Genomic DNA, 25,867 nt, shown 5'->3' on the forward strand with positions numbered 1-25,867 from the left:
ATCTAACCACCATACAGTATATGTCACACAGGTTTTTAATTTGACCTTCTTGTCAAGGTCACAGAGGTCAAATGGCGTAAATTCGCCGTCAGGCCGTAACTATGGCACGTTTCTTAACTGCAATGACTATTGATCACAAATTAAGTACACATGTACCCCTTGGTCAGGTTATCTCAGGTACCGAAGTTTGGTGCGATCTGATTTGCCGTTTGGCCTCCAGGGAGGGGGCCAAATCCTAAATTCTTCAAAATGCCTTTATTCCTAGTAATGACTTGCCCGATTGGCACTAATTTTATATCATAGGTACATCTAATTCTAACAACCATTCAATGTGTCACCCGGGTCGTCTTTGATTTGACCTACTTTTCAAGGTCACAGAGGTCGAATGTACTGTAAATTGGCCATTTTGGGGAAATTGTAATTGCTTGGACCTACATCAAACCTAACACTACATGACACAATACCATGCTCTTTATCCATCTTTCCTCCACATGAGGTGAGCACAATGGCCCTGGCCATTTCATTTCCATTGTTTTTACACAGTTTCTCTTCTTTCTAATTCTAGTCTGTGACGCTGACCGTCGGTGAAGATTGTGACCCAGCTTTGGCGATCAACCACTTGGCACAATATGGTTCCCGGTGTGCGGTCACTGTCAGTCACCCCATGGAAGAAAGGTAAGAATCCGAAAAAAAGCCCCCAAGTGTTACCCAGGAACAAGGTAGGATCTTAAAAGGAGAGAAGACAAAGAAATCGGACGTCATTGATAACGACGGGTGTGCCAATATTGCAAAAAACGCCATTGCCAATGGACAATATTTCTCACTCCCTGATTGGTCAACTGCTTGTCACTGATGACGTCATGCAAGCTACTGGGCGTCTCGAGATGTTCAACACCAAAAGTAATTTGGGTCCCCCAGTAGGAATATCTCAAGCTGTCACAATAAGTCATGAACTCCCATGTCCCTAATGAAAAATGTCGGCTTTTAGTCATGATATTAGGTCACACACTGCTAAGCCTGCACTTTGGTACACCAACAAACCTAAAATATGATAATAATATTTTTCAGATGTGCCATCCTGACTGAGTTCTGCCACCGCTACCTTGACCTGACTGGCCCATTACAGATCGGCGGCCTCCCGAACTTAGAAACCGAGTTCCAGGTGAAGAATAAAGAATTCAGTGGCTGCATGAAGGACTTCTACATCGATGACGACTTCCTAGATCTCGGTTCTTACGTTTATAACAACGGCACCGTCGAGGGATGTCCGCAGCTTCAGAAGTTCTGTGATTCATCTCCGTGTGCCAATGGAGGTTAGTTCATGGAATCATTATTTTGTCCTGCAGGAGTGGTCCAGCATGGTCCAGCATGGGCTTTCCCCTTTTGAACAAGCGGCACCATTTGAACAAGCGGCACCATTTGAACAAGTGGCACCATTTGAACAAGTGGTACCATCACATAAATTGGACTCCCACAATGGAACCTCTCTTGGTCGACACCTCTGCCATGAGGACACCCACTATAAGGGACATTGAATTTCGTCCCAAATTGGCCACAAAACACCTCTGTATTACTGACCACTTCTCAGTCTTAAAGTTGTCCTTCATAGAGAGGTTCTAATGTACAGTGGAACCTCCCTTTGGAGACACCTCTGTTAGTAGGACAACCTCTCTATTAGGGACAATGGTTTTGGTCCCAAATAGGTCGTTTCTATGACCTTTGACCTCAGTAATCAGGACACATTCTGATTATGGACAGCATTTGTCACTCCAAGGAATGTCCTTAATAGAGAGGTTCTACTTTACTTCTGGTATAGCTATAGGCCCATTGCAGCGCATTGCAATGAGGTTTTTGGTATCCTAATGCCTGCATTCAAACCCCCGGGGTTAATCACCTCTTGATTCTCCCCTGTTCGGCCTGTGTGACCCTGCATACCCCCAGTTCATGCATTAACCAACTGTGGTGTTGTCCGGCCGCTATAAAAAGTCATAAAACATCCTCAGCACTATAAAAAGACATAAAATTCTCATTAAGTTCCCATAAGGCAATTCATACCTCAACACCAATGACACTGTATAATCTGCTTTTCCTCAAATGTATGTCATGTCACGTCCACACATTTTGAATGACGATATTAACCCTCTGTTTCATCATGATCAAAGGTGCAGTGTAAGGCCACGATTATGTAGAGTGCATGTTGTCACATGTCACGTGTGACTAGTCACTTTTCATGCGTGACATGATGAACGAACAAGTCATTTCCAAAGAGCGGGATACATACGATTCACGATGTCACTTTTCACCATCGCGCCGTGTTTTCAAGGCTAAGTCAGTTAACTCATGACAAGTGACTACTTGAAGCATACCTCCGGCCTTTTTGAGGATTCATTCGGTTTTGTGGAAAATGTCGAAAAATGTTTTCGAAGTTTACAATTCTGTAGAGTAATTGTTGTAAATTTCTCAAGTTGTGAATTTCTCAATGCTGTGAGTGTCGATTTCAGGTACTTGTCACAATGGATGGGGAACCTTCGTCTGCCGATGTACTAACGATTATGGAGGTCAGGATTGCAAGCAACGTAAGTTTTATCGAAAGAAATCTGACGATATTTTCAAATATGAAAGGTAGGTTTGCTCAAACCTCGCTGTTAACCCCTGGTATTGGTTCATATGACCACCTTATTTGAAGAGCAGTTCACTCGATATACCTGCATCCTTCCTGTCGGCTGATTCTCCTGTTAGGCAAAGGGAAACCACCTGACCTAAAGTCAAGTAAATGTATGGAGATCTCTGAGTTCTGGATTCTCGATATTTCATATCATAACCTGAATCTAGGTCAAGCCTTATATCTCTGATGTCTGGATTGAGAACCAGACTCCTTCAGTCTCAAATCCTAGTTCCTTACTGTTCCACTTGGTGGCAGCACTGTCTTGTTTGTTGTGTTTTCTTGTCACATCTATTGGTATTATACATTATATGCCGCCTAAAATGTAATCACAGTTAAAGCCATGCCAACACAGCTCGTTGAATATGCCAGGTATTGATAATCGTTACTGTTATTGATGAGATTGTATTGTATCGGATTGTGATAGGTGATGCTGTGATTGGATACATCAGTGACAGTGTCAATGCAATTCAGTGTCGAGAATGAGATGACTCATTTGACTGCTACAGGTGCAGTCACAGCGTGTCTTTCTATCTTAACCCACTATGCCATAAACTGACAATTTCTGAAAATTCAATGTTTCTGGTTATACACTGTATGCTAAGATTAAGAAGTGAAAGATGATATCATAAAATGGATGTTAGAATACATTCGTCATCATCATTTAAAGGGACAATATAGGCAGCAGCTAGGTAGGCAAGATAATGTTACACGAAGTTGCCAATAGGGGTCTCTCACCTCTCACAGTATGTTGAAATGATACACGCTTGTACGCGGGAATATATTTAGTGCTGAATCTGACATGACCCAGGGCCCTTACTGTGTAAATTAGTCACCTGAAGATGGCCAAATTAGCCCCTCTGCTCCTGCCTATAGTCCCCCTTTAAGCATCTTAGCCAGGACTTGGGCGTTTGCCCTATTGTCCTTGGCACCAATTCGATCTACAATGGGAGGATTGCAACTATCGAAAATTTAAACGTTTTGTTTTATTTTTCATCCACAGGTATTGCCAAGGCCAAAAGCCTTGCAGGGAACAGTTACCTTGTGTACCAGCTTGGACTGACCACCATCCAGATACCGTGGTATAGCGGGGTATCCTTCAGGACGACCAAGGACTCGGGCCTGCTCATGCAAGTTCAAATTGGCAGAGATACAGCTGTCACAATGGAGGTATGATCATTTCATTCTAAAACAAAAATCTGGAACTGAATTTGTGCGTTTCAAGTCCCGTATACCAGCTACGTGTAATGTCTCTAATATCTACAGGGGCCTCACTTGCATGTATCCATACTGTTTTGAATCTCTGGAAACTTGAGTTTTCTTGAAAATCGATGGTGCAGGTCTCACCGCATGGGTAAAGTTCTGGCTGGTAAGCAGACTCTAGACTCTGCCCAGATTAATTGTCTGCACAAGTCATGCAACTTAAAAACCTACTGTGAACCCGGAAATATTTGCAAGCCTTTTTTTTCATGTTTTTGTGAAATTCCTAATTTTGCATCCATTTATTTTAGTGTTTTAATAACCCGTACCTGTAATTTCAGTTATACCTTCATTTTCACAGCCATGTATTTTCACGATTAACCCCAATCGTGAAAAACAAGAGAATAAAAGGCACGCGAATATTTTCAGGTCAACAGTATGATTTGGTGGTGAATTGCAAATGTAAATTTACTTTAAACCACCAAACTTTTGTTCTTTTTCAGATTAAGTCAGGTTACATCCAGTACACTTATCCCGGCGAGACGATTCTATTCGACACTGTCAAGGTGAACGATGGAGAGTGGCATTACATCGAAGTCGGTTGGCTGAAGACAGCGCTGGTTATATCACTAGATTATGGCCAGGTGGAGGTAAGTTGGAGTAGGCCAAGGAGCTTCATAGCCGAGTGGTTAACAGTGCTGGCTACCACGCAATAGGCCCCGGGTTCAATCCAGGGAAGAACCTGTTGGGACTCAGTAAATTCAAATGATACTCATGCTAAAAAATCGTGTGTACAGTGGAACCTCCCTTAGTGGACGCCTCTCAATACAGTAGAACCTCCCATTGTGGACAACCTCTCTATTAAGGACACTAATTTTGGTCCCAAATTGGTAGTTTCTATTCAGTTTGACCTCTCTAATCAGGACACCTCTCTATTAAGGACAGCACTTGCCAGTCCCAAAGGTGTCCTTAATAGAGAGGTTCTACTGTGTGTACTCTGTTTAAGATTTCGATGATTGCATGAAAACAGTTTTCTTACTGAATGTTGAAACCTTTCCGATGCTTTCAGCAACAGTATGACATGTCGACGTATGTTAACGAGAAAACAATAAGCGAAGTGTTTATAGGTGGCGTGAGTGTGAACGCAGGTGGAAGTACCAAGGTGGAAAAAGGACTTACTGGTTGTGTCGAGGTAGGCAAAAGGAAGAACATAACTTCTTTGGGAACAATTTCAATTTCTACTTGTAATAGCATTCCGCGAAGATGACATCACTGCAGCTGCTGCACTCTATTTCCCCATCGCTGAATTACAGGCAATGTCGGACAAACATGCGGTTTCGTAATGGATTAAGACTTTCTAACTAGGGCAGTTAGATTCAATCTGGCACATGTCCGAGTGTTGGAAATACTACATAAGTGTTCTGAATATTTCTCTCTCTGACTCTTTGGTATCATTCATGCTAAAAACAATGCAGGGTCAAAGATAATTGACTTTGAAATAAGCTCAAATGCGTAGAAATAAGTGTCGATGTCCGACTGTCACGTGACTAAAACGTCATGAATATCTTATGCAAATGACCTTGTGAGCTATAAATAGTAACTTCGCGGGATGCTATTGAGAAGGGAAAATTATCAATTTTATTGAAGAAATTGATATAAATTTCACTTTGTACCTCCCTGCATCAGTTGATGTGTCCTACAACTTCCTACATTGATTGATGTACATGAGTTTCATCATGCAACCGCATCTTTTCTTGTCGTCAGGTACACTACTGGGCAATACAGTGCTCGATTGTTTGCGATGTATTTCAAAACAACGCGCTTGAGAAAACAAAGCCTAGCCTTATTAGGCCCCACGTGGTGGCACTAAATCGGCCACTGCCAGGGGCCTAATTCTGAACTATTTTATCTTGGTTATCCACGACAAGATTTCAGCGTGGCACGATCTTCACCCCAGAATAAACTGGTATACGTTCTAAGCGTTATAAAGACATGATATACCCTGTTGATTTCAGAATGTTCGGTTGGGTGGTAGCCAGAATGCTGTGCTCGGTGTGCCTACGACAACATACAATGCCAATGAAGGCTGCAGCAGTCCCGACCCATGCGCGAGGGCGTCTTGTCCTGTCAATAGTGAATGTGTCAACAAGTTTGACACCAATGTCTGCGTTTGCCATAAAGGTAAAGATCCCTCATTTGATAAATTTTGAGTAAGGGCTGACCAACAATTAGGACGGACAGTGTTAGTTCTATAAACAATACTGGGCAAGACCCAAGAGGAAACCTAGGCTGTTAAAAAGAGTATCTTGTCTGACCAGGTACTCGTGTATCAATAAGTTTGACACTCGTGTCTGCGTGTGCCACAAAGGTAGAGAGATCTCGTTTTATAAATTTTGAGTTAGGCTAACCATCAATAAGGACAGACAGTATTCGTTCTGTAAACTATACTGGGTGAAAAACCCCAGAGGAAACCTCTGCTGTTAGAAAGAGCATCTTGCCCTACCCAGTATCAAGTTTGACACTCGTGTCTCTGTTTGCCATAAATGTATAGAGATCTCACGTTTGATAAGTTTTAAGTTGGGGCTGATCATCAACTTTGACACACAGTATTAGATCTATCTCCTCTTTTAGGTTACTTCGGCCCTCTCTGCTCTGAGATCTGAGCATCTTGCCCTACCCGGTATCAAGTTTAACACTCATTTCTCTGTCTGCCATATATGTAGAGATCTCACGTTTGATAAGTTTTAAGTTGGGGCTGACCATCAACTTTGACACACAGTATTAGATCTATCTCCTCTTTTAGGTTACTTTGGACCACTCTGCTCTGAGATCTGTGAAACGGCCAATCCCTGCAAACACGGCGCGACGTGTCGGACGTCTGCCAGCGCTTCCCACGGCTACCGATGCGAATGTACGGAGTTCCATTCCGGCCAATACTGCGAGAATCTGATTGGTCAACCGTGCCCAGCATCATGGTGGGGCTTCCCGATCTGCGGCCCTTGTAACTGTCCAACGAGTAATGGTTACAATCCGAGCTGTAACAAGACAACTGGAGAATGCTCTTGCATGGTCAGTACTGTAAACACCCAAATATTTTTGGCACTTTATTTTTGCGGAATTTGTTGACATACTGGTGAAGTGTATCCCATCAAGTTACAATAATGCTCAACTCGAGACGTGCTGGTAAAAGGCATCTTGAGATGACAACTGGCAAAATGACCCTCAGTAGATTGATATGACCAAGATTCAGTAAAGACTAGTCTTGATATGACCAACCATCTTCTTTCAGGCGAATCATTACGTTACTCCTGGTGGTCAGGTGTGTCGACCATGCCGTTGTGATCCCCTCGGTTCCCTCGTGGGACCATGTGACCAGAAGACTGGACAGTGCCAGTGTAAGACCAGTGTGATTGGGCGGCAGTGCAACCAGTGCGGGAGCAAATATGCTGAGGTCAAAGAAAAAGGGTGTGAAAGTAAGTCAGAAAATGAAAAACATCCAAAATGAATACCAATAGTCGTGAAATGTCGTGAGAATCTTACATCCAACATTGCTGCAGAGTCGTTAAAACTTAAAGTCTCCTGGGCAGTTTTCACTTGAAATTTTTTCAAGTTGTTTTGCTTTGAGCGCTCTCACAACACTTGTGTACTGAACCATTGTCATGTGTCACCATGCGGACATCAAGACACACAGGACAATCTCAATGGATATTCGCGAGTTTGACACCCTGTCATTCACAGCGGACCGGAGCAGTCCAGTTTATAACTTTTGACCAGATTGAAGTCTGCACCAGTGGATGATTTCCTGTGTTCTCCGAGGGGAGTGCCACGGCAGTTTTCCCAACATAGTCGTCGTTCTAATGTGATGTGATCACTTTTCAGCTGTGTTCAAGAAATGTCCCAAGAGTTGGAGTGATCATATCTGGTGGAGGCAGGCGGATTATGGCGTACTGCAGACCAAGAGTTGTCCCCTCGGAACTGTTGGTAAGTACATGAAGAAACAATGTTATTAAGAAAACCTCTCTATAAAGGACACCCTTGGGACTGACAAGTGCTGTCTTTGATAGAGAGGTATCCTGATTACAGATCAAAAGTCAAAATGTATAGAACTACCACCAGGTGAAGAGGTTGAATTGTGTCCAATTCAGAACCAAAAACAAATGAGGCAAAACGCGTCTTGAGGTCTACTTTTTGATTTACGTTTAAAGGAACTGTACACAGTGTCCCCTGTTTCTATTTCTTCATATTCTATGTTTTAAAACACACTTTTCGAAGTAACTTGCAATGTTGTTGTCAAAATCTTTATTTCTCTCCACCCTGCAGGTAAGGCAACGCGTTTCTGCAGCAAGGAAAACATCTGGTCCGCACCCGATACCTTCAGTTGTATGTCTATCAACTTTGAAAAAATGCAGGGCGATCTCATCAAAATCGAGAAAGGTAATATGAAGATGAACACATTCTTGTCCAAAACGTTGATGGAGAGGCTGGATAAGGCCACGCGGGAGACAAAGATCCTGTACGGAAGCGATGTCGATATTGGCTACCGGAGCATTAAGCAGGTGCTCATCTTTGAGAATGCACAAGCTGGCCTGAATCTCACCCACACGCAGGATAAAAATTTCATACAGGTATGTATGCGTTTTTGTGTCGGAAAGTTAGCAGTTCTGGGAAAATTTTGAAAGAGATTGAGGAAAAAGGGTTAACCACCTGTATTTTGTAGCACAACCCCAACTGTAGAATAGTGATACAAATTATTGCCAAGACTAACATGATAAATAATAAAATGTACAGAAAGTTTCAGAACTTTTCCATTACCTCTTAAAGTTCTTACAATTTGACAAAAATTTTATTTCAATATTCTCATCGTTTTCAGAACATGATGAATTCTCTCGATCGCATCTTCAATCCCAAGTTCCAGAAGATGTGGGGTGTGATCCAGACGCGTTCGGGTGGGTCGTCAGATCTCATGTACCACCTCGAGAAATACGTCACGACACTCGCAAGGAACATGGAGGTCACGCTGATACCGGCATTCGATGTGGTCACCGATAATTTAGGTAAGATTAGGTATTGTCATCATCGTCTTGTCCTGTTGGTGAGCAACCTTTGGAACGACTTCATGAAAGCTCTGTTACATCCAAGAGCAGAGAGGAACCCAAAATCTCGGAGGTGGTGGAGGACTTTGTTGATTTTAGACATGGATCTTATCCGTTAAACTGAGTTGGAGCATGAAGTGGGAAATATTATTTTGATCCCCTTCAAACCGTAGTGGAAGGAAAACACCATCATCAACCACCTTCAGAGGACACAGTGGATTGTGCAGCCACCTGCAGATAATTGGGGTGACAAACTCTTCACAGCGGCCATGTGAAAAGATGAACTGACCATACACCACGTCCTCAAGGGCTGTGCTCTTTTGAAGGCACCGCGGAAGACGACCTGGCTGGGGATCAAAATGTCGGGAGGAAACTGTGGAGAACGGATGAAGAACAAAAGGCCACAGCCCAATTTGTGGCATCTGCCAACCAAAGAAATTGATACTGTCAGACTTTTATCAGTTCCTAATAGTAAGGAAAGTCCTCACATGTTCTGTTCCTTAGCTGAAAAAGCCAGTGTCGTAATTCAGTCCTTTCAAGTATTTTTTTTATAATTTCAGTGCTCGGAGTTGACAAGATAGCCAAGAACCTTGGAAACGAGACTGTCATACCGAAATATAACAATAAGGTGCAGAATATGAGGATATTTGATAAAACGACACAGATTGTGATGCCAAAGAGTGTCTATGATCTCAAAGGTATGATTTATGAGATATTCCTTTGTCGGAGTTTCGGTCGTCAAGTCCGCATTTACTGGAAGCAGTTGGATGGAGATCTATACTACGTTTAAAAAAAATGGCACTGCATGCCAAACAAGCTTAAAATGGCTTGAAAAAGTTGTTAGGATTTTTCTTCTTATGGCTCGTTCTTGATTATGCTTTGTCCGATTCCAGTAAAGTAGACATTTTTAGATACTTTTAACTTTGAAGTTTCAGATGTAATGTAACATTGGCTAATATTTATAAAGACTAGTAAATGCTTTTACTACAGTTTTCTACAGAGATGGCTAGTGTAAATGTACATGAAGTTTAAAGTAAAAGCATATACTAGTCTTTTATAAATATCAGCCATTATGTTCAAATATATCATTGTCTGTGCAAAGTTACCAAAACTCAGAGTGCCATTTGTTCGTGAAATGGTGTACAGTCTCTTCAGAGGATCCAACACTTCTGTTCTTATCTCAACAGGTGTGCTGAGCGGCCTGAGCAATCAACTGACAGACGACGCCGACGTCGGTTACATCTTCTACAAAACTCTGGGAGAAATCTTACCGTCGACATACGAAAAGACAGTGCGCATTCCCAAGAAGGTCCCACTGAAGGTCAACTCGCCCGTCATCTCCTTGAAACTGATCTCGAACAACAACGAAATCACCGGTAAACTTCCCGACCCGATCACACTCGAGATGAAGCAGCTCACCGACTTCAACAGGACAAGTCCACAGTGTGTTTACTGGAAATATACAAACCTGTAAGTTGAACTTTTACTGCTCTGTCAAAGCCTTAGGTCTCTGACTAACGGTCATGAGGTCTCTGGTTCAATCCCCACTGTCTACATGAGATTCTAGGCATTTCTCTTTGCCTTAATCCACCCAGCTGAATGAATGGGTACTGGTCTGAAATGCTCAGCTTAACAAAAAGTATTGAACTCAGCTTCCTGTGGCCCAAGTTTGAAAAATGTGTGATGGTTAATATGGAATCTATTCAAAATCAAAAGTGACCAATCTTTCCTTTGTCACCCAGGAGCAAGATGTCTTCGTCATTGGTTATCAAACTGTTTTTCAGAACGTCTGGGTCCGGAGAGTGGTCGTCTGCTGGATGTACCGTGATCAACCGGACGGCCATGAAGATAGGCGCAAGCATCATCACGTGCCAGTGTAATCACATGACCAGCTTTGCCGTTCTCATGGACGAGACTGATGTCGAGGTAAGGCCAAAAGTCCTTCATTGCCTTGTTTATTTGGATAGGAAACCCCCCCCCCCCCCCCACAATCAGAATCTTGCTCCACAATAAAATGTATTCACTTTCCATCCTTGTTGTGGGAACAGGCTGGTCCGATCACAGTGGAGATCGTCACCTAGTTCGTTTGACGATCGTCTGTACCTGTATCTTCCTGGCCATGAGGTTCTTACATTGATTGATTGATTGATTGATTGATTGATTGATTGATTATTCTATAAAATATCTTCCTTCTCTCCCCAGTATGAACCTGCTGGATCGATCATGGTTAAGATCATCACCTACGATGTTCTGTACCTGTGTCCACCTGGCCATGATCTTCTCACATTGATTAATTGATTGATTGATTGATTGATTGATTGATTGATTGATTGATTGATTGATTGATTGAATGATTGATTGATTGATTGATTGATTGATTGGTTATTCTATAAAATATCTTCCTTCTCTCCCTAGTATGAACCTACTGGATCGATCATGGTTAAGATCATCACTTACGATGTTCAGTACCTGTGCCAACCTGGCCATGATCTTCTAACATTGATTGATTGGTTGATTGGTTGATTGATGATGATAAAAATAAATATCTTCCTTCTCTCCGCAGTATGAACCAGCTGGGCCGATTATGGTTGAGATCATCACCTACGATGTTCTGTACCTGTGTCCACCTGGCCATGATCTTCTAACATTGATTGATTGGTTGATTGGTTGATTGATGATGATACAAATAAATATCTTCCTTCTCTCCGCAGTATGAACCAGCTGGGCCGATCACCGTCGAGATCATCACGTACGTCGGCCTGGTGATCTCTTGCACCTGTCTTCTCCTGGCCATGTTGTTCCTGTGCTGCCTTAGACGGCTTCAGAACAATATGCACAGCATTCATATCAACCTGATGTGGTGTATCTTTGTCGGCGAGATCCTGTACATGTGTGGAATAGGTGTAGTCAATCCAGAGGTAAGTGCCATTGTAAATAAGCCTAAAACACCTTGGTTACAATGCCGTATTGTTTCTTTTTAAAAACATATTGCATTTATTGGCATTTGATTACTGTTTCCTTTTGTATTTGTCATGTATATATCTATGTCCTGTCTATTATGTATGTTCTGCTCTGATATAGATAGCCTATGTGACTTGTGTCTATTGGTTTGATAAAGCGTTTGGTAATTCTATTGCGCCTCATTTTGGCCGCAGCAGTTACTGTGTTGCAAAAATATAAAATCACGGAAAATATTTTTTATGTGGAAAAACTGGAAGAAGTTTCGTGATGTGTCGAAAAAAATTTGTGAGGAAAAAAATTTTTCTGGAATTTTCACAAATAGCAAAAAATAAACCTGACACAAAAATGTATCTGCATTATCATTTTGCCTCCCTCTGTTTCAGCTTGCATGTCGAATCATCGCCATCTTCCTCCACTTCTTCTTCATGTCGGCCTTCGCTTGGATGTTTGTCGAGAGTTTACATCTCTATCGGATGATGACGGAGATACGGGACATCAACACAGGATCCATGAAGTTTTATTACGCAGTCGGTTATGGTGAGCAAAATTTTATCTTTTTAAGTCTCTTAATTCTTCTTCTTCTTCAGCGTTCGCTCTGCACTTGGAGGGGTCATTCTCCTAGGAGTAATCCTCCTCCAAGGCGGGATGAGCATATCCTGCGTGCCACTACGGTTAGGCGCCAATTGGGTTTATTGGCCTAGTGGTCCGACTTTGGCGAGAGAGATAGAGTTCTCGCAAGCTACTCATGTTTCTCACTTGGTGGGGTCTTAGCTTGCCCTGGCATAGACACCAGGTACAAGGAACCTCGGTTTTGAGTCTCATTCGAAGGACTGTGAAGAGCCAGGAATTTTAGTTCCTTGAAAGCCACGTTAAGTCTCTTAAGATTTTCAAGATTTTTTCAATTCTATCCTTATAAGCAACCATAGTTTAGATTCTAATCCTTTGAAATATGAATTTATGAAATGACCGGTTAGAACATTTAGCGATTTTGGCGACAGCTGATGTTGCATCATTTGTTGGCACTCTCCTGCAATGATCAAATTCTGATAGTTTTGGCAAAAAGCAAATTTTGACTGGCTCATATACTGATCTGTTCTTTAGGTTTTTTAACATGCACACAGAGAAAAATTGCCAGGGCTTAGGATTGAAGCATTGGCTGCCTTGGCAGGCCTTATTTACCAGGTCAAATATGTTTGTGAACACCGCAGAGAATCATTACAGAATAAAGATTATTGTCACCAGAAATAGTTCTTTTCCTTCCTCAATTTAAAACTGACATTTCTGTTGTCTCTGTTTTCAGTGATTCCCGGAATTATAGTTGGACTTGCAGTGGGTTTGAGCACCGAGAGTTACGGCAATGGAAGCTTGTAAGTTATTCAGTTTATTTTTGTATCCACGAAAACATTTTTCTCTAAAAATGTATATATTATTCAACTTTCTTGTTTACTTAAACCATATTACTCCAAGTGGGGCATGGGCACAAAAGAGATTCCTCCACTTTCTCCTGTCCTGGGCAGATCTCTCAACCTGTGTCCAGGTCATCCCTATCCCGCTAGCCTTCCGTTCTGTTCATCATTGCCGTCATCCGTTGATCCTATATCAAAAACAGTTGCGCGTTTCTTGACCGCTAGGGCTATCGACTGAAAAGTCTGTACACATGATCCAATAGGTCAGATGAACTCTGTCACTGTTTTAAAGATACATGTACTTGTTCAAGGAATCATCCCGAGACAAGACCACTAATGAATATTCATAGGTTGGAGGGCCTATCAATTAGACGAGTGCATTTTTTTAACTCTCAAGTACATATTTGGAGAGGTATTGAAAAAATATTTGCTGTGGCAAGTCTACAGATATAAAGAAATTATTTGATGAAAAAATTAATTTCGAATTTTGCTAATTTGGTAATAGGGGGCGTGTTTTGAGTTTTTTCTGCCAGTTGGCTGAAAAGAGTGGAAATATCAAAGTCTGTCTAATTTGTCGATTATCAAAAAATTTCTGTGGTCAACTACCAGTTTATTTTTCACCATTTACTTGCCCGACTGTCCGGAATAACATAATCTAAATTTCAGATTCACAACCCCACGCAGTATTTGATGCGTCGCGGTCAAACATTGACAATTTAACTGCTAAAAGGCTTAAAAAAATCAATTGTGGTTTTGTCTCTCCCATACTCATAACTCATTTTCAAATTTTACACATCTGTACTCTTTAACCCAGTCTGGTAATATATTTTGAATCTTTTCTTCCAGCTGCTGGCTGTCAACACGGGATCAACTAATCTGGAGTTTTGTTGGACCAGTGTGTATAGTTTATGTGGTAGGTTTCAAAAGTTCAAAAGATGTTTTCACCACACAGAGAAGTTTCAGGCGAATAAAAGCACAATTGCCGTGACAATGTCAAACTTGAATATTGTAAACGCCTTCAGATTACACAGAAAAAGCGGTAGTGAGTTTTAAAATTTGATTCTTTTTAGGCAGAGTGCATTATTCAGGGGGAGGTAGCTGGAGTTGGATTGTGACAACTATAACTGAACTTCTTGATGAGCACTTTTGGTTAGAACTAATTTTATCGCAATTGGTTTCATTTTTGGGTTGCATTTTCAAAAAGTTTCCCTACACACCAACTCGCCTCCCATAACCCCTCACTTCTCGATAGAATACATTCTGCTAAGTGTTTCCAATTCCGTCTTTCAGATGAATGTGATTGTATTTTTCATGGCATTGAAAGCGAGTTTTAATGTCAAGTCAGAAGATGAACAGCATTTATTCAGGTAAAAATCACTCGGAACATGAATCCATTCAGGCTCGATTGGCAAATATTTAAGACCAAAGACACAAAATAATGTATGTCTCAATATTTCAGTTAAAGGCTTTTATAAACTGTTGGTTATTAAACTTTGCTGGTCATTTCCATAAAAATGACACGCACCACTGCTGTGCCGGAACGAGAGAAAACTTGCCGTTTTTGACAGATTTGGACGACAGAAACATTACACCTACCTTCGGGTATTCTCCTATGACAAACCAAGTGTAATACATAGCCTAAGTTAACACGCAGTGATAAAAAAAAACATACATGCAACAATTGTATACAAATGACACACGAGCATGCATGTATGTATCATGCATCACGACTGATTATTGGCTGATTATATAGGGACTAGATTTAGTTGAACCAACAGTAAATGTATGTGACAACAGCGCACCCCTTTAAAGGCGATACTACTCCTTCCAAAAAAAATTATTTCCTTCAAAATTGGTTATTAACTCTCGCTCTTCTTCATTTCAGAGTTGGCCTTGTGGCGGCCATGTTCCTACTGCCGCTGCTCGGCATGGCGTGGGTGTTTGGGCTCCTCTCCGTCAATGAGAACTCCCTCGCCTTCCATTACCTGTTTGCCATATTCTGCCTTCTTCAAGGCCTATTCTTACTGCTGGGACATATCATACTCAATCCAAGGGTAAGGAAGATCATTCTTAGTTCTTCTTCTTCTTCTTCTTCACCATTTGCTCTGCACTTAGCAGTTCTATTCCCAGGGAGTATTCCTCCTCTAAGAAGGGATGAGCATTTTTATTTGGCAGTTTAATAGCACCAATTTGATTTATTACTGACACTGACTTCGGCCAGAGGTAGAGTCCACGCAAGCTACTCATGTTTCTCACTTGGTGGGGGTCTTTCGCTTACCCTCGCATAGACACCAGATACAAGGAACCTCTGTTTTACTCCTCATTCTAAGGACTATGAAGAGCCAGGAATTTTCGTTCCTTGAAAGCCATGCCGGTTCATCCAGAAGTTCTATCCTGGGTTCTCCTTGGAGTCGAACACGGGCCCTTTTACGTGGTAGCCAGCAGTGTCAGCCACGAGGCTATGAGACTCCTTGAAGCACAATATAATCATAATATTTTCTTATTTTAGGCAAGATGGGAGCTGAAGAGAACATGGGCAATTTGCCAAGGAGAGAAGGAGGAAGATCTGGATGATGATCTCGCGAACACAAGGACGACAACATTATCGGTAAGTTTTGACAGAGGTACGGGGTATCTAAGGCAACCTGATTGCATCAATAGCTTTGATACCTACTGAAGCCTGGGAAGGGCATTTTATTGCTCATACGAAATAAGCTTTGAGTTCTAGTATCAAGTTAGAAAGTGATCAAATATGGGCAGGAGCTGGAGACTATTTCAAGGTACAGTGGAACCTCCCTTAGCGGAAACCTCTCTATTGAGGACACTAGTTTTGGTCCCAAAATGGTGGTTTCCATTCAATTTGACCTCTCTAATCAGGACACCTCTCTATTAAGGACAACACATGTCAGTCCCAAGGGTGTCCTTAATAGAGAGGTTCTACTGTACTTCTATTAGCCCAAGGTCCGTTCATATTCCGTAAATATCTGATAAAAAGAGTGAAATTAGAGCAATTATAAGCATTACCCCAGAAGCGTTGATGACTGACCAGTCTAATGTTGTTTAAAATTTAACATATCAATTTTGCACCATTTTCACTTCAGCGGTCTGCCCTGGCTTATCACCAGGATTCATCCATTCACGACGGTCTCAGCCGCATCAACATGGGTATATCGACAACATCGACCACAAGCCGCTCAACCAGTAAGACGAGTAGCGGCGGTTATAAACCGGACGGTTTCACGCGGAGTACCGGCAGCACGACAACGTCGAAGGATATTCCGTCAGAATTCCAAAATCCTGCATTTGGATTTGATTCGTCATTTTTCCATGATAAGCCGGTCGGTGGTAAGTGTAATTGACAGATTTGGCTTCGTCTGTGCAATAAAAGTTTGGAGTTGTCTTTCCAGCTGCATTTCCTTGTCGTCTGGCTTTGCAATGATATCGAAAAGCCTCTCCTACCAAACTACTGGGTTCTTTGGGTCACACGAGAACATCTTGCCTGGTTGGGAACTGCTCCTTGTGACGCAACGTCTGGTTTTGCAATGATATCGAAAAGCCTCTCCTACCAAACTACTGGGTTCTTTGGGTCACACGAGAACGCCTTGCCTGGTTGGGAACTGCTCCTTGTGACGTAACGTCTGGTTTTGCAATGATATCGAAAAGCCTCTCCTACCAAACTACTGGGTTCTTTGGGTCACACGAGAATGTCTTGCCTGGTTGGGAACTGCTCCTTGTGACGCAACGTCTGGTTTTGCAATGATATTGAAAAGCCTCCCCTACCAAACTACTGGGTTCTTTGGATTATACGAGAACATCTTGTCTGGTTGGAATCTGCTCCTTGTGACGCAACGTCTGGTTTTGCAATGATATCGAAAAGCCTCCCCTACCAAGCTGCTGGGTTCTTTGGGTTACACGAGAGCGTCTTGTCTGGTTGGGAACTGCTCCTTGTGACGCAACGTCTGGTTTTGCAATGACATTGAAAAGCCTCCCCTACCAAACTACTGGGTTCTTTGGGTCACACGAGAACGTCTTGCCTGGTTGGGAACTGCTCCTTGTGACGCAACGTCTGGTTTTGCAATGATATCGAAAAGCCTCCCCTACTAAACTACTGGGTTCTTTGGGTCACACGAGAATGTCTTGCCTGGTTGGGAACTGCTCCTTGTGACGCAACGTCTGGTTTTGCAATGATATCGAAAAGCCTCTACTACCAAACTACTGGGTTCTTTGGGTTACACGAGAGCGTCTTGCCTGGTTGGGAACTGCTCCTTGTGACGTAACGTCTGGTTTTGCAATGATATTAAAATGCCTCCCCTACCAAACTGCTGGGTTCTTTGGGTCACACGAGAACGTCTTGCCTGGTTGGGAACTGCTCCTTGTGACGCAACGTCTGGTTTTGCAATGATATTAAAATGCCTCCCCTACCAAACTGCTGGGTTCTTTGGGTCACACGAGAGCGTCTTGCCTGGTTGGGAACTGCTCCTTGTGACGCAACGTCTGGTTTTGCAATGATATTAAAATGCCTCCCCTACCAAGCTGCTGGGTTCTTTGGGTCACACGAGAACGTCTTGTCTGGTTGGGAACTGCTCCTTGTGACGCAACGTCTGGTTTTGCTATGATATTAAAATGCCTCCCCTACCAAGCTGCTGGGTTCTTTGGGTCACACGAGAACGTCTTGCCTGGTTGGGAACTGCTCCTTGTGACGCAACTTCATATTCAACAGAGCCTGTCCTCATACTTGCCGCTTGTGTCAAAAATCATTTGTAAATGATTGTGAATTTTACACGATTTCCCTACTTTTCAGATCCCGACACGGGTGAGGTTAGCAGAAGACGTCGCCGCCACGATTCTGATTCAGACAGTGACTTGTCAATAGGGCGCGCTAGCCTCGATCTCGCGTCAAGTCATTCGTCGGATGATGACGATGATGATGACGACGTGGGATGGGGACCGATGGTCCAGCCAAAAAATAAAGTTTTAGGTGAGTTTTATATCTGCAAGTAGCTCGGCTGATTTCTGTTGCCAATGATGAATGGGGGAGTATTGAGTAAAGGTTGTTTATTATAGTGTCATCCCTAATGAAAGGGCCAACCAGCTTTCGGCTTATGAGACACTCTTTGCTTCCAAACTCCTATCTCTAATGCCAGGCGCCTGGCGAGAAGGCAATTTGTACCCTACATTTAACTAGCTGGCAGCTAACCAACTGGCCGCATCGGTAAGAGGTTAACAGTGGGCCTTGAAGCTTTTACCTTCTGTTCACAAGGCAGACACCCTTAACCACTAGGCCGTCGGGATCAGTAGATGTTTTAAGCCCTAAAACCCATTTTAGCTGTTGTTAAGACCATCAGACATAATGCCAAGTAAGGTTTAAAATGCCATAAATGTAAGTGACAAAATGTGTTTGAGCAACCGGTCCCTGAGAAAAATCTGATGAAAAATGTTTCTGAAATTTTTCACGAATTGCAGAAATAAAGAGGCAAGATAATTACTAGGCAGTTCAGGGTGATATTTCATTTTGATCTGTAACAACACTCCACTTCTTATTCCAGAAAGGGTCAAAGCACAAACCAAACCAAAAGGCCCGCAGCATAGTACACCTATAGGTAAGCAATTTTAGAACGATTCTTCCCCAGTTTTCATAAAGTTTTCTCCAGAAATGGATTCCTTGGCAAACAAGGCTTTAATGAGATTAACAGTCATGCGACATCGCAGGAAATAATGATGACATATCTAGAACACTGTGGCTGGGATCAGACATTTCTGTTAATCGCCAAATTTTCACGTGTACTTGATTTTTTAGCTCAGCTGACTAAGTCAGCCGAGCTTGTCAAATAAGTTGTTCAGTGGCGTCCGTCTGTCCATCCATCCATCCATCCATCCGTCCGTTAAACCCATGGTGCACATTTTGTAACCGTAAGACCTAGAGACTTCAATTTTGCATTCCTGGATACTTCTGGTCAAACTCTACTTTCAAAACAAAATTTGTCGCCATTCGACCTACTTCCTGCGAGCGAGAGTGCATGAAGGAAACTGGCCTATATCGGCCTAGGAGCAGCAGAATTAGTCGAAATATGCTCTAATATTAAGATAAAATTCTTGAAAATCTATTTTATTGAGAAAAAGTTCAAAATTTTAACAGGAGAGGGCGCTACCTGCCTTTTAATTATTTCTGCCGATTCAAATTCCCGCCCGATGACGTCAGCCATCAATGAAGTCTCCTATTTGCCAGTTCTCAAAACATGGCAGCTACACAACAAAAGCAGTAGCTCCAGGAATAAATCACTGTTCACTTCAGCTTCGTAATCGATTGTACCCCCACTTTATTGTGTTTTGTGTGGTGTTCCTATTCAATCAACGATGTAAGGCCTTATTATGTTGGTTTTAATTGAGAAGGTGCATTATAAGCGGCGTACGAAATACCGAAGCGGAGACAAAATGGCGGCATGTTGTTTACGCTATGTGCAATAATCTTGGAGCTCAGTCAATGACACTCAAGTACCCAATTTTCTGCTTAAAAAGTAGTCTGGTAGGCGATATTATCACTAGTTCGTTTCAGTGGTAGTCATAAGGTCTTTAGGGACTAAATTCAGAAATTAGTTCTTGAATATTTGGCGACATTTCTGTGAAAACGATATCGGAAGTGCATGCTCTGTTCGCGATGTCATCGCCGATGTATTTTGAAGTGGAGAATTCCCACAGTATGTGCAGTGAATCGGCATGATTCTGTTCGCCTGTGTTATGTTTTAGTTCTACGATTCTTTCAAGAGTAAAAAGTAGACATTCTAAGCAATACAATAATGTCACTCCCATAAAAATTGATTGGAAATTGAGGGAGCTACGGCATTCTCTTCGGCAACTGGCAGCGCTGAAAAAATACATTGCATACTGTACAATACCAAATGGCACATTTTAAAAAGCGCTCATTGGACAACGTAGGGAATCACCAGAAATGACGTCATCGCTGGTCTAAATAGAAAACTACGGTGGCGCAGTAGAGCACAAGAAAAGGTTTAGCATTAACTTCGTCATGCAAGCTTCAGCAACAAAACGATTTCTCATGAATGATTTATTTGATCATCATCCGCTTGTTTCCCCTGATAGATAAAAAAATGATTTACAATTTCCATCAAAGTTTTCTATTTTGTGTATAGTCAGGTGTTATTTAACTGGCAAGGAGCCAAGCAGTTTTGAATATTCGCGGGAAAATACTTCGTACTTGTAAACGAGGCTATGACAATGAGTATCCTCATTCATGGCATAAACTTCATGTTTCGGTAAATATTTTCATACGATGATTTCACCCAAATTGTGGTCAGGATTGAGGAATGAACAGTGGCATAATTATGTCAACCAAAAACATTGGTACCGTAGTGAACGCAAAAGGATATCAAATACCATGGAGCATGCCATTTTCATGAATAATGAACTAAACACCGGGAAGATATTAATGATATTAACTCAGCTGAGCGCCAGGCCCTTGGGCCTCTTGTTTGATTTTACAAATACTGACATCGCAAATATTTTGGGAAAAACCAAATAAAATGTTGTCATCCACCAATATAAAAATTGTGATAATTTTATTTTTTGAGAGATTTTTCGGGAATTGCAAAAAAACGAAGGGTGAAAATTTGGCAGTTTACAAAAATGAGAATCCTATCAAAGTATCTTATGACAGTGTCATTGCCTCCGTTTGAACAGCACCATCGAAGATCAGCAAGTTCCTTGTTATCACATTTCTAACCAATTTCTGCTAACAAAATTTATTTCAAATTGTTTGTCATTTCAGTTCCACCACCATATACGCCTAACAAGCCACAAGGTTGGCAAGGGGAGCTAGCGCCCTCTACAACTAGCGAGTCGGACGTCAACGGACCTGCGCAAATAAAGGTCAAGGTCACGGAAAGACGAGGCAGCCAAGACAGAAAGTTAGGAAACGGTTACCGTAGTAACAGTCCACGGAGCAAGGATACAAACGCGGACCAGAGTACCGATCTGGATTCATCAATCAGCACCAGAGGTAAATTCGATTCAAATTATTTCATTGATCAAATACAGAAGGCCCTCTCTGTTAAGGACACCCTTGGGACTGGCAAGTGCTGTCCTTAATAGAGAGGTATCCAGATAAGAGAGGTATCCTGATTAGAGGGGTATCTTGATTAGAGAGGTAACCTGATTAGAGAGGTATCCTGATTAGAGAGGTATCCTGATTAGAGAGGTATCCTGATTAGAGAGGTATCCTGATTAGAGAGTTATCCTGATTAGAGAGGTATCCTGATTAGAGAGGTATCCTGATTAGAGAGGTATCCTGATTAGAGAGGTATCCTGATTAGAGAGGTATCCTGATTAGTGGGGTCAAAGTGAATGGCAACAACCTATCATGGACCAAGACTTGTGTCCTTAGTAGAGAGGGTGTCCTTATTAGAGAGGTTTCTGCTGGTGGAGGCTGAAATGTTAGTTGTTTTAAACATTAAGTTGTCACTTGAGACTTGAATATGGTAATCAACTGGAATTCTCTTAAGAATTATCCTGGTTACATCAGTGCACATGATAAAACGGTTGATTTTTATCATCATTATTATTTTTGATGTTTTATCGCTCCTAAAAGAATTTTTTCTTCTTTTTCCAGGGAGTGTTGATCAACCCCCCTCACGGCACCCGCCGCCCTACAATATAGCCATTGGGAGCCGGGCGTCCACCCCTGCCAGTATGACAGGCTCGCCGCAACGCCCCCTATCTCCAAACACGAGTTTCCCCTCCAGATCTATGTCACCTCCAGGGGGCACTCCGCCCCGGAGTACCTCATCGCCACAAAATGTTCAGTCAGGGGAGCGCCCCCTGTCGCCATCTCGACATCCTAAGTCACCACTAACGAGTAATCCACCGCAGGTTGCCCCTAAACCGCGGGGGGTGCCAGTACCACCGCCACGGATATCAGTCCAAGTCCTCACTCATAACGGGAGCATATCTTCTAATGATGAGTAAGTATCAGGCCAAAAATGTTTTTGCTTTGGGGCCTGCACATTTATATAATATTACTTGACACTTTCTGAAACCTTTTTATCAAGCGCTTAATCATTACATAATGAAATATATACAGGACACTTTCTGAAACTTTTTACCAATCGCTTAATCATTTCGGAATAAAATATACAAGGTAGTGTCGTCTGTAAACAATATTTTTGTAAACAAGTAAGGCTGGATAAAAGGAGGGAGCACAAGATGTCTGACGAATAAGTGGGTCTTAAAAGATGTTTGTTAATAGTATTTTCTTATGGTGCAGACTAATAGAAATTAACATTGTAGTTATGCACGCAATTTCGCTAAAGCTTGGCATTGTACATAAATGATATTCAAGTTCAATTTTCAAATCTTTTAATTTTTCAAGGTCAATTTTCAAATTTTTTAACAAATGGATTAGGTTTTAAAAGCCATCAGCAAGGGAATATTGAGCCAAAGAGCCTTTCCTAAATTTTTCTTAGTGGCCATGATTGCTGAAGGTTTTGTTCAGAGTTCGACTTTTTTTCTTCCTGTCTTTAATGCTTTATGGTCAATGAATCATTCCCTGTGTATCTGAATTATTCACGAAAACCCTTTCCTTTCTTGCGTTAAACAGAAGCAAAGCCTAACAGTAGGTATGAGTGTAACAGAACGTGGTGATGTTCCCCTGTTACCCTGTTCCCCGACTCTACGAGGCCTGAGGATACACTGAGGTTTCAAAGCGCTTCCACTACAGGGTGGTTCAAGAAAAAAATTCAAAGTTTTAAAAAGTCTTTCTGTCACAAAAAACTAGATAATAACACTAGAACATAATAGGGACACCCTCAGGACTGACAAAAGTCATGTCCTTAATAGAGAGGTGTCCTGATTAGAGGGGTTAAATTGAATGGAAACCGCAAATTTCGGATCAAAACTAGTGGCCTTGATAGAGAGGGTGGCCTTATTAGAGAGGTGTCCGCTAAGGGAGGTTCCACTGTAGTCCCCTGATGACTGCTGTTGTGTTAAGCCAAAATATTTGGATTACATTTTGAACACTCGCAGCTTCATTTGACAGCTTGTGATAGAACAACTTTCTGAAACTTTCCAGCCGAAGTATTTGTTCATTCATAATTGTGCAAAAATGACATCCTCAGCGTCCTCAGGCCTTCATGGGTTTAATGCATGCAAGGTTCAGCTCTCTGAGGCCTTGAAAATTGCAGCTCTGAACTCGGGAAGAGTTGGCCAAGTTAATCATGAAACCAGGAAATTCCTGACATTTTGACAGCCAAGGGCACTCAGCCCCTCACTCTCAAGCATTCAGTCCAAAAAAGCTGAGAACAGAAAGACCTGGAATCCTGAATCGAGAGCGTGTTTTCGTCCCTAAATTACACCTCAGAGAGCTGGTACTATCAACCCTTGATTGATTTTAACTGTCGTAAAAACAGGTTCTTACCCAGAAGGAAGATCCTGGCTTCTCGCTTGGGTATTTCGTTCTGGTTTAACCGCACTATGTGTGTATGATTAACACTAGGACAGGGTTGTTCAAAACCACTTGAACTTTTAACAGAGTCGTTGGCCTTAACGTTAAAGCTTTCAATGGGTTTAACTTAAAGTGATAATGTCTTCAACGATTCTTAACATAACCGTTAAGGATATCAGTAGCATTTGGTGCTTTTGAACAACCAGGCTCAGGAGTTCATTTATTTCATCATCACTTGGACATCCATTTAAAATGTAAGACAGGTGTCGAACCCACCATGTTTAGCATATGAGTTGGACACTTAAACACTAACAGCGCCATCTAATGCCTGTGTTGACATGAGTGGAAACCGCATTTCAAGTTGAAACATCTTTGGACCAATAAACACTTTTGACGGTTTGAATTCATAAAACACATTTTTCTGCCGTTCTGAGAATTTGATCTTAAAATTGCAATCTATTGAGGAGACATTGGAAAACCAACCAATAAGATTGATAGAATCTGTTAGCGAAGCTACCCTTCGAGAATCAAACTATGCCTACTTGCCTTGCATTAGAAATGGGTGTCCATCTTCGTTGATTGTATCAAAAATTTCTGATGGTGTTCACATTTTGACTGCTAAATAAGTATTGTGTGGGTTCTGTTTGTTTTTTTACCCAAGTCACCATCTTAACAAAAATTCACAGATAAATACATCACTGGAAAACTACCCCCAACTCAACCTTTACACTAACACATAACATTTTATAATTGGCATGAATTTATTTCATTGTAAACATTTTAGTGTTTGTTTTGAGTCAATTCTGTTCTTTCGAAGACAAGTTCTTTCTAAATGAATCAATAGTCCCCTTTATAACATCTAACCTGAGTTCATGCATGTTTTGGAATTCAATGCAACATGTCAATCTTTTTTTACCAATCATACAGACAACTGCTTTTATTCATGAACATGTAGACTCTTTAGTTTCTTTGGAAATGAAAGCATAGGATGTGTTTAGTGCCCCACGACTACGCAATTTAAATCGCTTCTACCTGCTACATGTGTGTGTGACAAAAAGATCTCTTGTCTGCCAATCAAGCTGTAATTGCTGCGTTTGATATTGACTCGCAGGTTGCGATGACCACTGCAGACAAGCAATCATTTTGTATGCAATTTGAATTGCAAGTCACAGCGATATAAATCGCTTGTTTGTGGAGCACTCCAGCTAGACCTTTCTCGAGTCAGACTCACTTATGTAGATGCTAACTATCTTGATTGGAGTTCATCACTACATTTGCGCATTTCTCGAAATAGTTACAAACTTTACAACACACAATTTTGACCTCGCAGAAAAATCGGAGGAAGCCTTTACAGAGAGTCCAATTTGCGTGAGCCAAATCTCAACGAAGGGGAGGGGGGGGGCACCTAATGTCCTGCGTATGAGACAACTAATTAAAATTATTCATGCTGACGAACATATTGGATTGTCTGCAAATGCTCTGACTTTTCTGTCAGCTCAAATTCTATCTTACAGAGTTTGAAACTACAGTAGAACCTCTCTATTAAGGACACCCATGGAACTGACAAGTGCTGTCCTTGATAGAGAGGTGTCCTGATTAGAGAGGTCAAATTGAATGGAAATAATCAATTTGGGACCAAGACAGGTGTCCTTAAAAGAGAGGTTGTCCTTATTAGAGAGGTGTCCGCTTAGTGAGGTTCCACTGTATACTATTACTATACCGCTCCAGTGTCGTATCTGGACATAGAAGAAGACCTGTGTTTTGTATTTTCCTTGGCTGTGCAAGTTGCTTGAGTGTAGAAGTAGCCTCTGCTTTCACTGTTGGTTGTGATGCTTGGTGTACATAGATGACGTTAGGAATTTTGTACGAAAAAACTCAGGGAATCATCGCCCTGGAGAATCAATTCCCCAACTGACCGAGTATCTTGTGAATTCAAGGCAGGCCTTCCAACTTACTGAGGAGCCTGCCCTGGATAAGGCCTCGGAATTGTATGCATCACAAGAAAAACAGCCAAGATTTTAGGAATTTTGTAAAAAATACCCAGGGAATGGTCACCCTAGAGAATCAGTTCCCAAACTGACTGAGAACTGTA

The 25,867-nt window shown here is 41.8% G+C and overlaps 1 protein-coding gene across 2 annotated transcripts in view; it reads left to right on the plus strand.

The window, feature by feature from the left end:
* LOC135491700 (cadherin EGF LAG seven-pass G-type receptor 2-like) overlaps positions 1–25,867 on the plus strand; it is a 67,754-nt gene that overhangs the window by 36,490 nt on the left and 5,397 nt on the right. The window contains exons 7-34 of one of the 2 annotated variants that reach the window (XM_064777723.1): positions 566–675; positions 1,069–1,313; positions 2,502–2,576; positions 3,666–3,832; positions 4,366–4,512; positions 4,932–5,054; positions 5,878–6,043; positions 6,666–6,931; positions 7,152–7,335; positions 7,742–7,843; positions 8,183–8,487; positions 8,733–8,916; positions 9,516–9,653; positions 10,143–10,425; positions 10,740–10,881; positions 11,667–11,873; positions 12,300–12,453; positions 13,217–13,283; positions 14,169–14,235; positions 14,613–14,689; positions 15,208–15,376; positions 15,832–15,930; positions 16,424–16,667; positions 18,124–18,300; positions 18,869–18,922; positions 21,106–21,336; positions 21,946–22,297; positions 22,933–22,947. In XM_064777723.1, coding sequence (XP_064633793.1) covers positions 566–675; positions 1,069–1,313; positions 2,502–2,576; positions 3,666–3,832; positions 4,366–4,512; positions 4,932–5,054; positions 5,878–6,043; positions 6,666–6,931; positions 7,152–7,335; positions 7,742–7,843; positions 8,183–8,487; positions 8,733–8,916; positions 9,516–9,653; positions 10,143–10,425; positions 10,740–10,881; positions 11,667–11,873; positions 12,300–12,453; positions 13,217–13,283; positions 14,169–14,235; positions 14,613–14,689; positions 15,208–15,376; positions 15,832–15,930; positions 16,424–16,667; positions 18,124–18,300; positions 18,869–18,922; positions 21,106–21,336; positions 21,946–22,297; positions 22,933–22,945 — 4,548 coding nt within the window. In that variant the 3' untranslated portion in view covers positions 22,946–22,947. The remainder of the gene's footprint in view (positions 1–565; positions 676–1,068; positions 1,314–2,501; positions 2,577–3,665; positions 3,833–4,365; positions 4,513–4,931; positions 5,055–5,877; positions 6,044–6,665; positions 6,932–7,151; positions 7,336–7,741; positions 7,844–8,182; positions 8,488–8,732; positions 8,917–9,515; positions 9,654–10,142; positions 10,426–10,739; positions 10,882–11,666; positions 11,874–12,299; positions 12,454–13,216; positions 13,284–14,168; positions 14,236–14,612; positions 14,690–15,207; positions 15,377–15,831; positions 15,931–16,423; positions 16,668–18,123; positions 18,301–18,868; positions 18,923–21,105; positions 21,337–21,945; positions 22,298–22,932; positions 22,948–25,867) is intronic. The other variant, XM_064777722.1, reaches the window with a different exon arrangement.

The sequence above is a fragment of the Lineus longissimus genome, chromosome 7, assembly GCF_910592395.1.
Source record: "Lineus longissimus chromosome 7, tnLinLong1.2, whole genome shotgun sequence".
In the NCBI taxonomy this organism is placed as follows: domain Eukaryota; kingdom Metazoa; phylum Nemertea; class Pilidiophora; order Heteronemertea; family Lineidae; genus Lineus; species Lineus longissimus.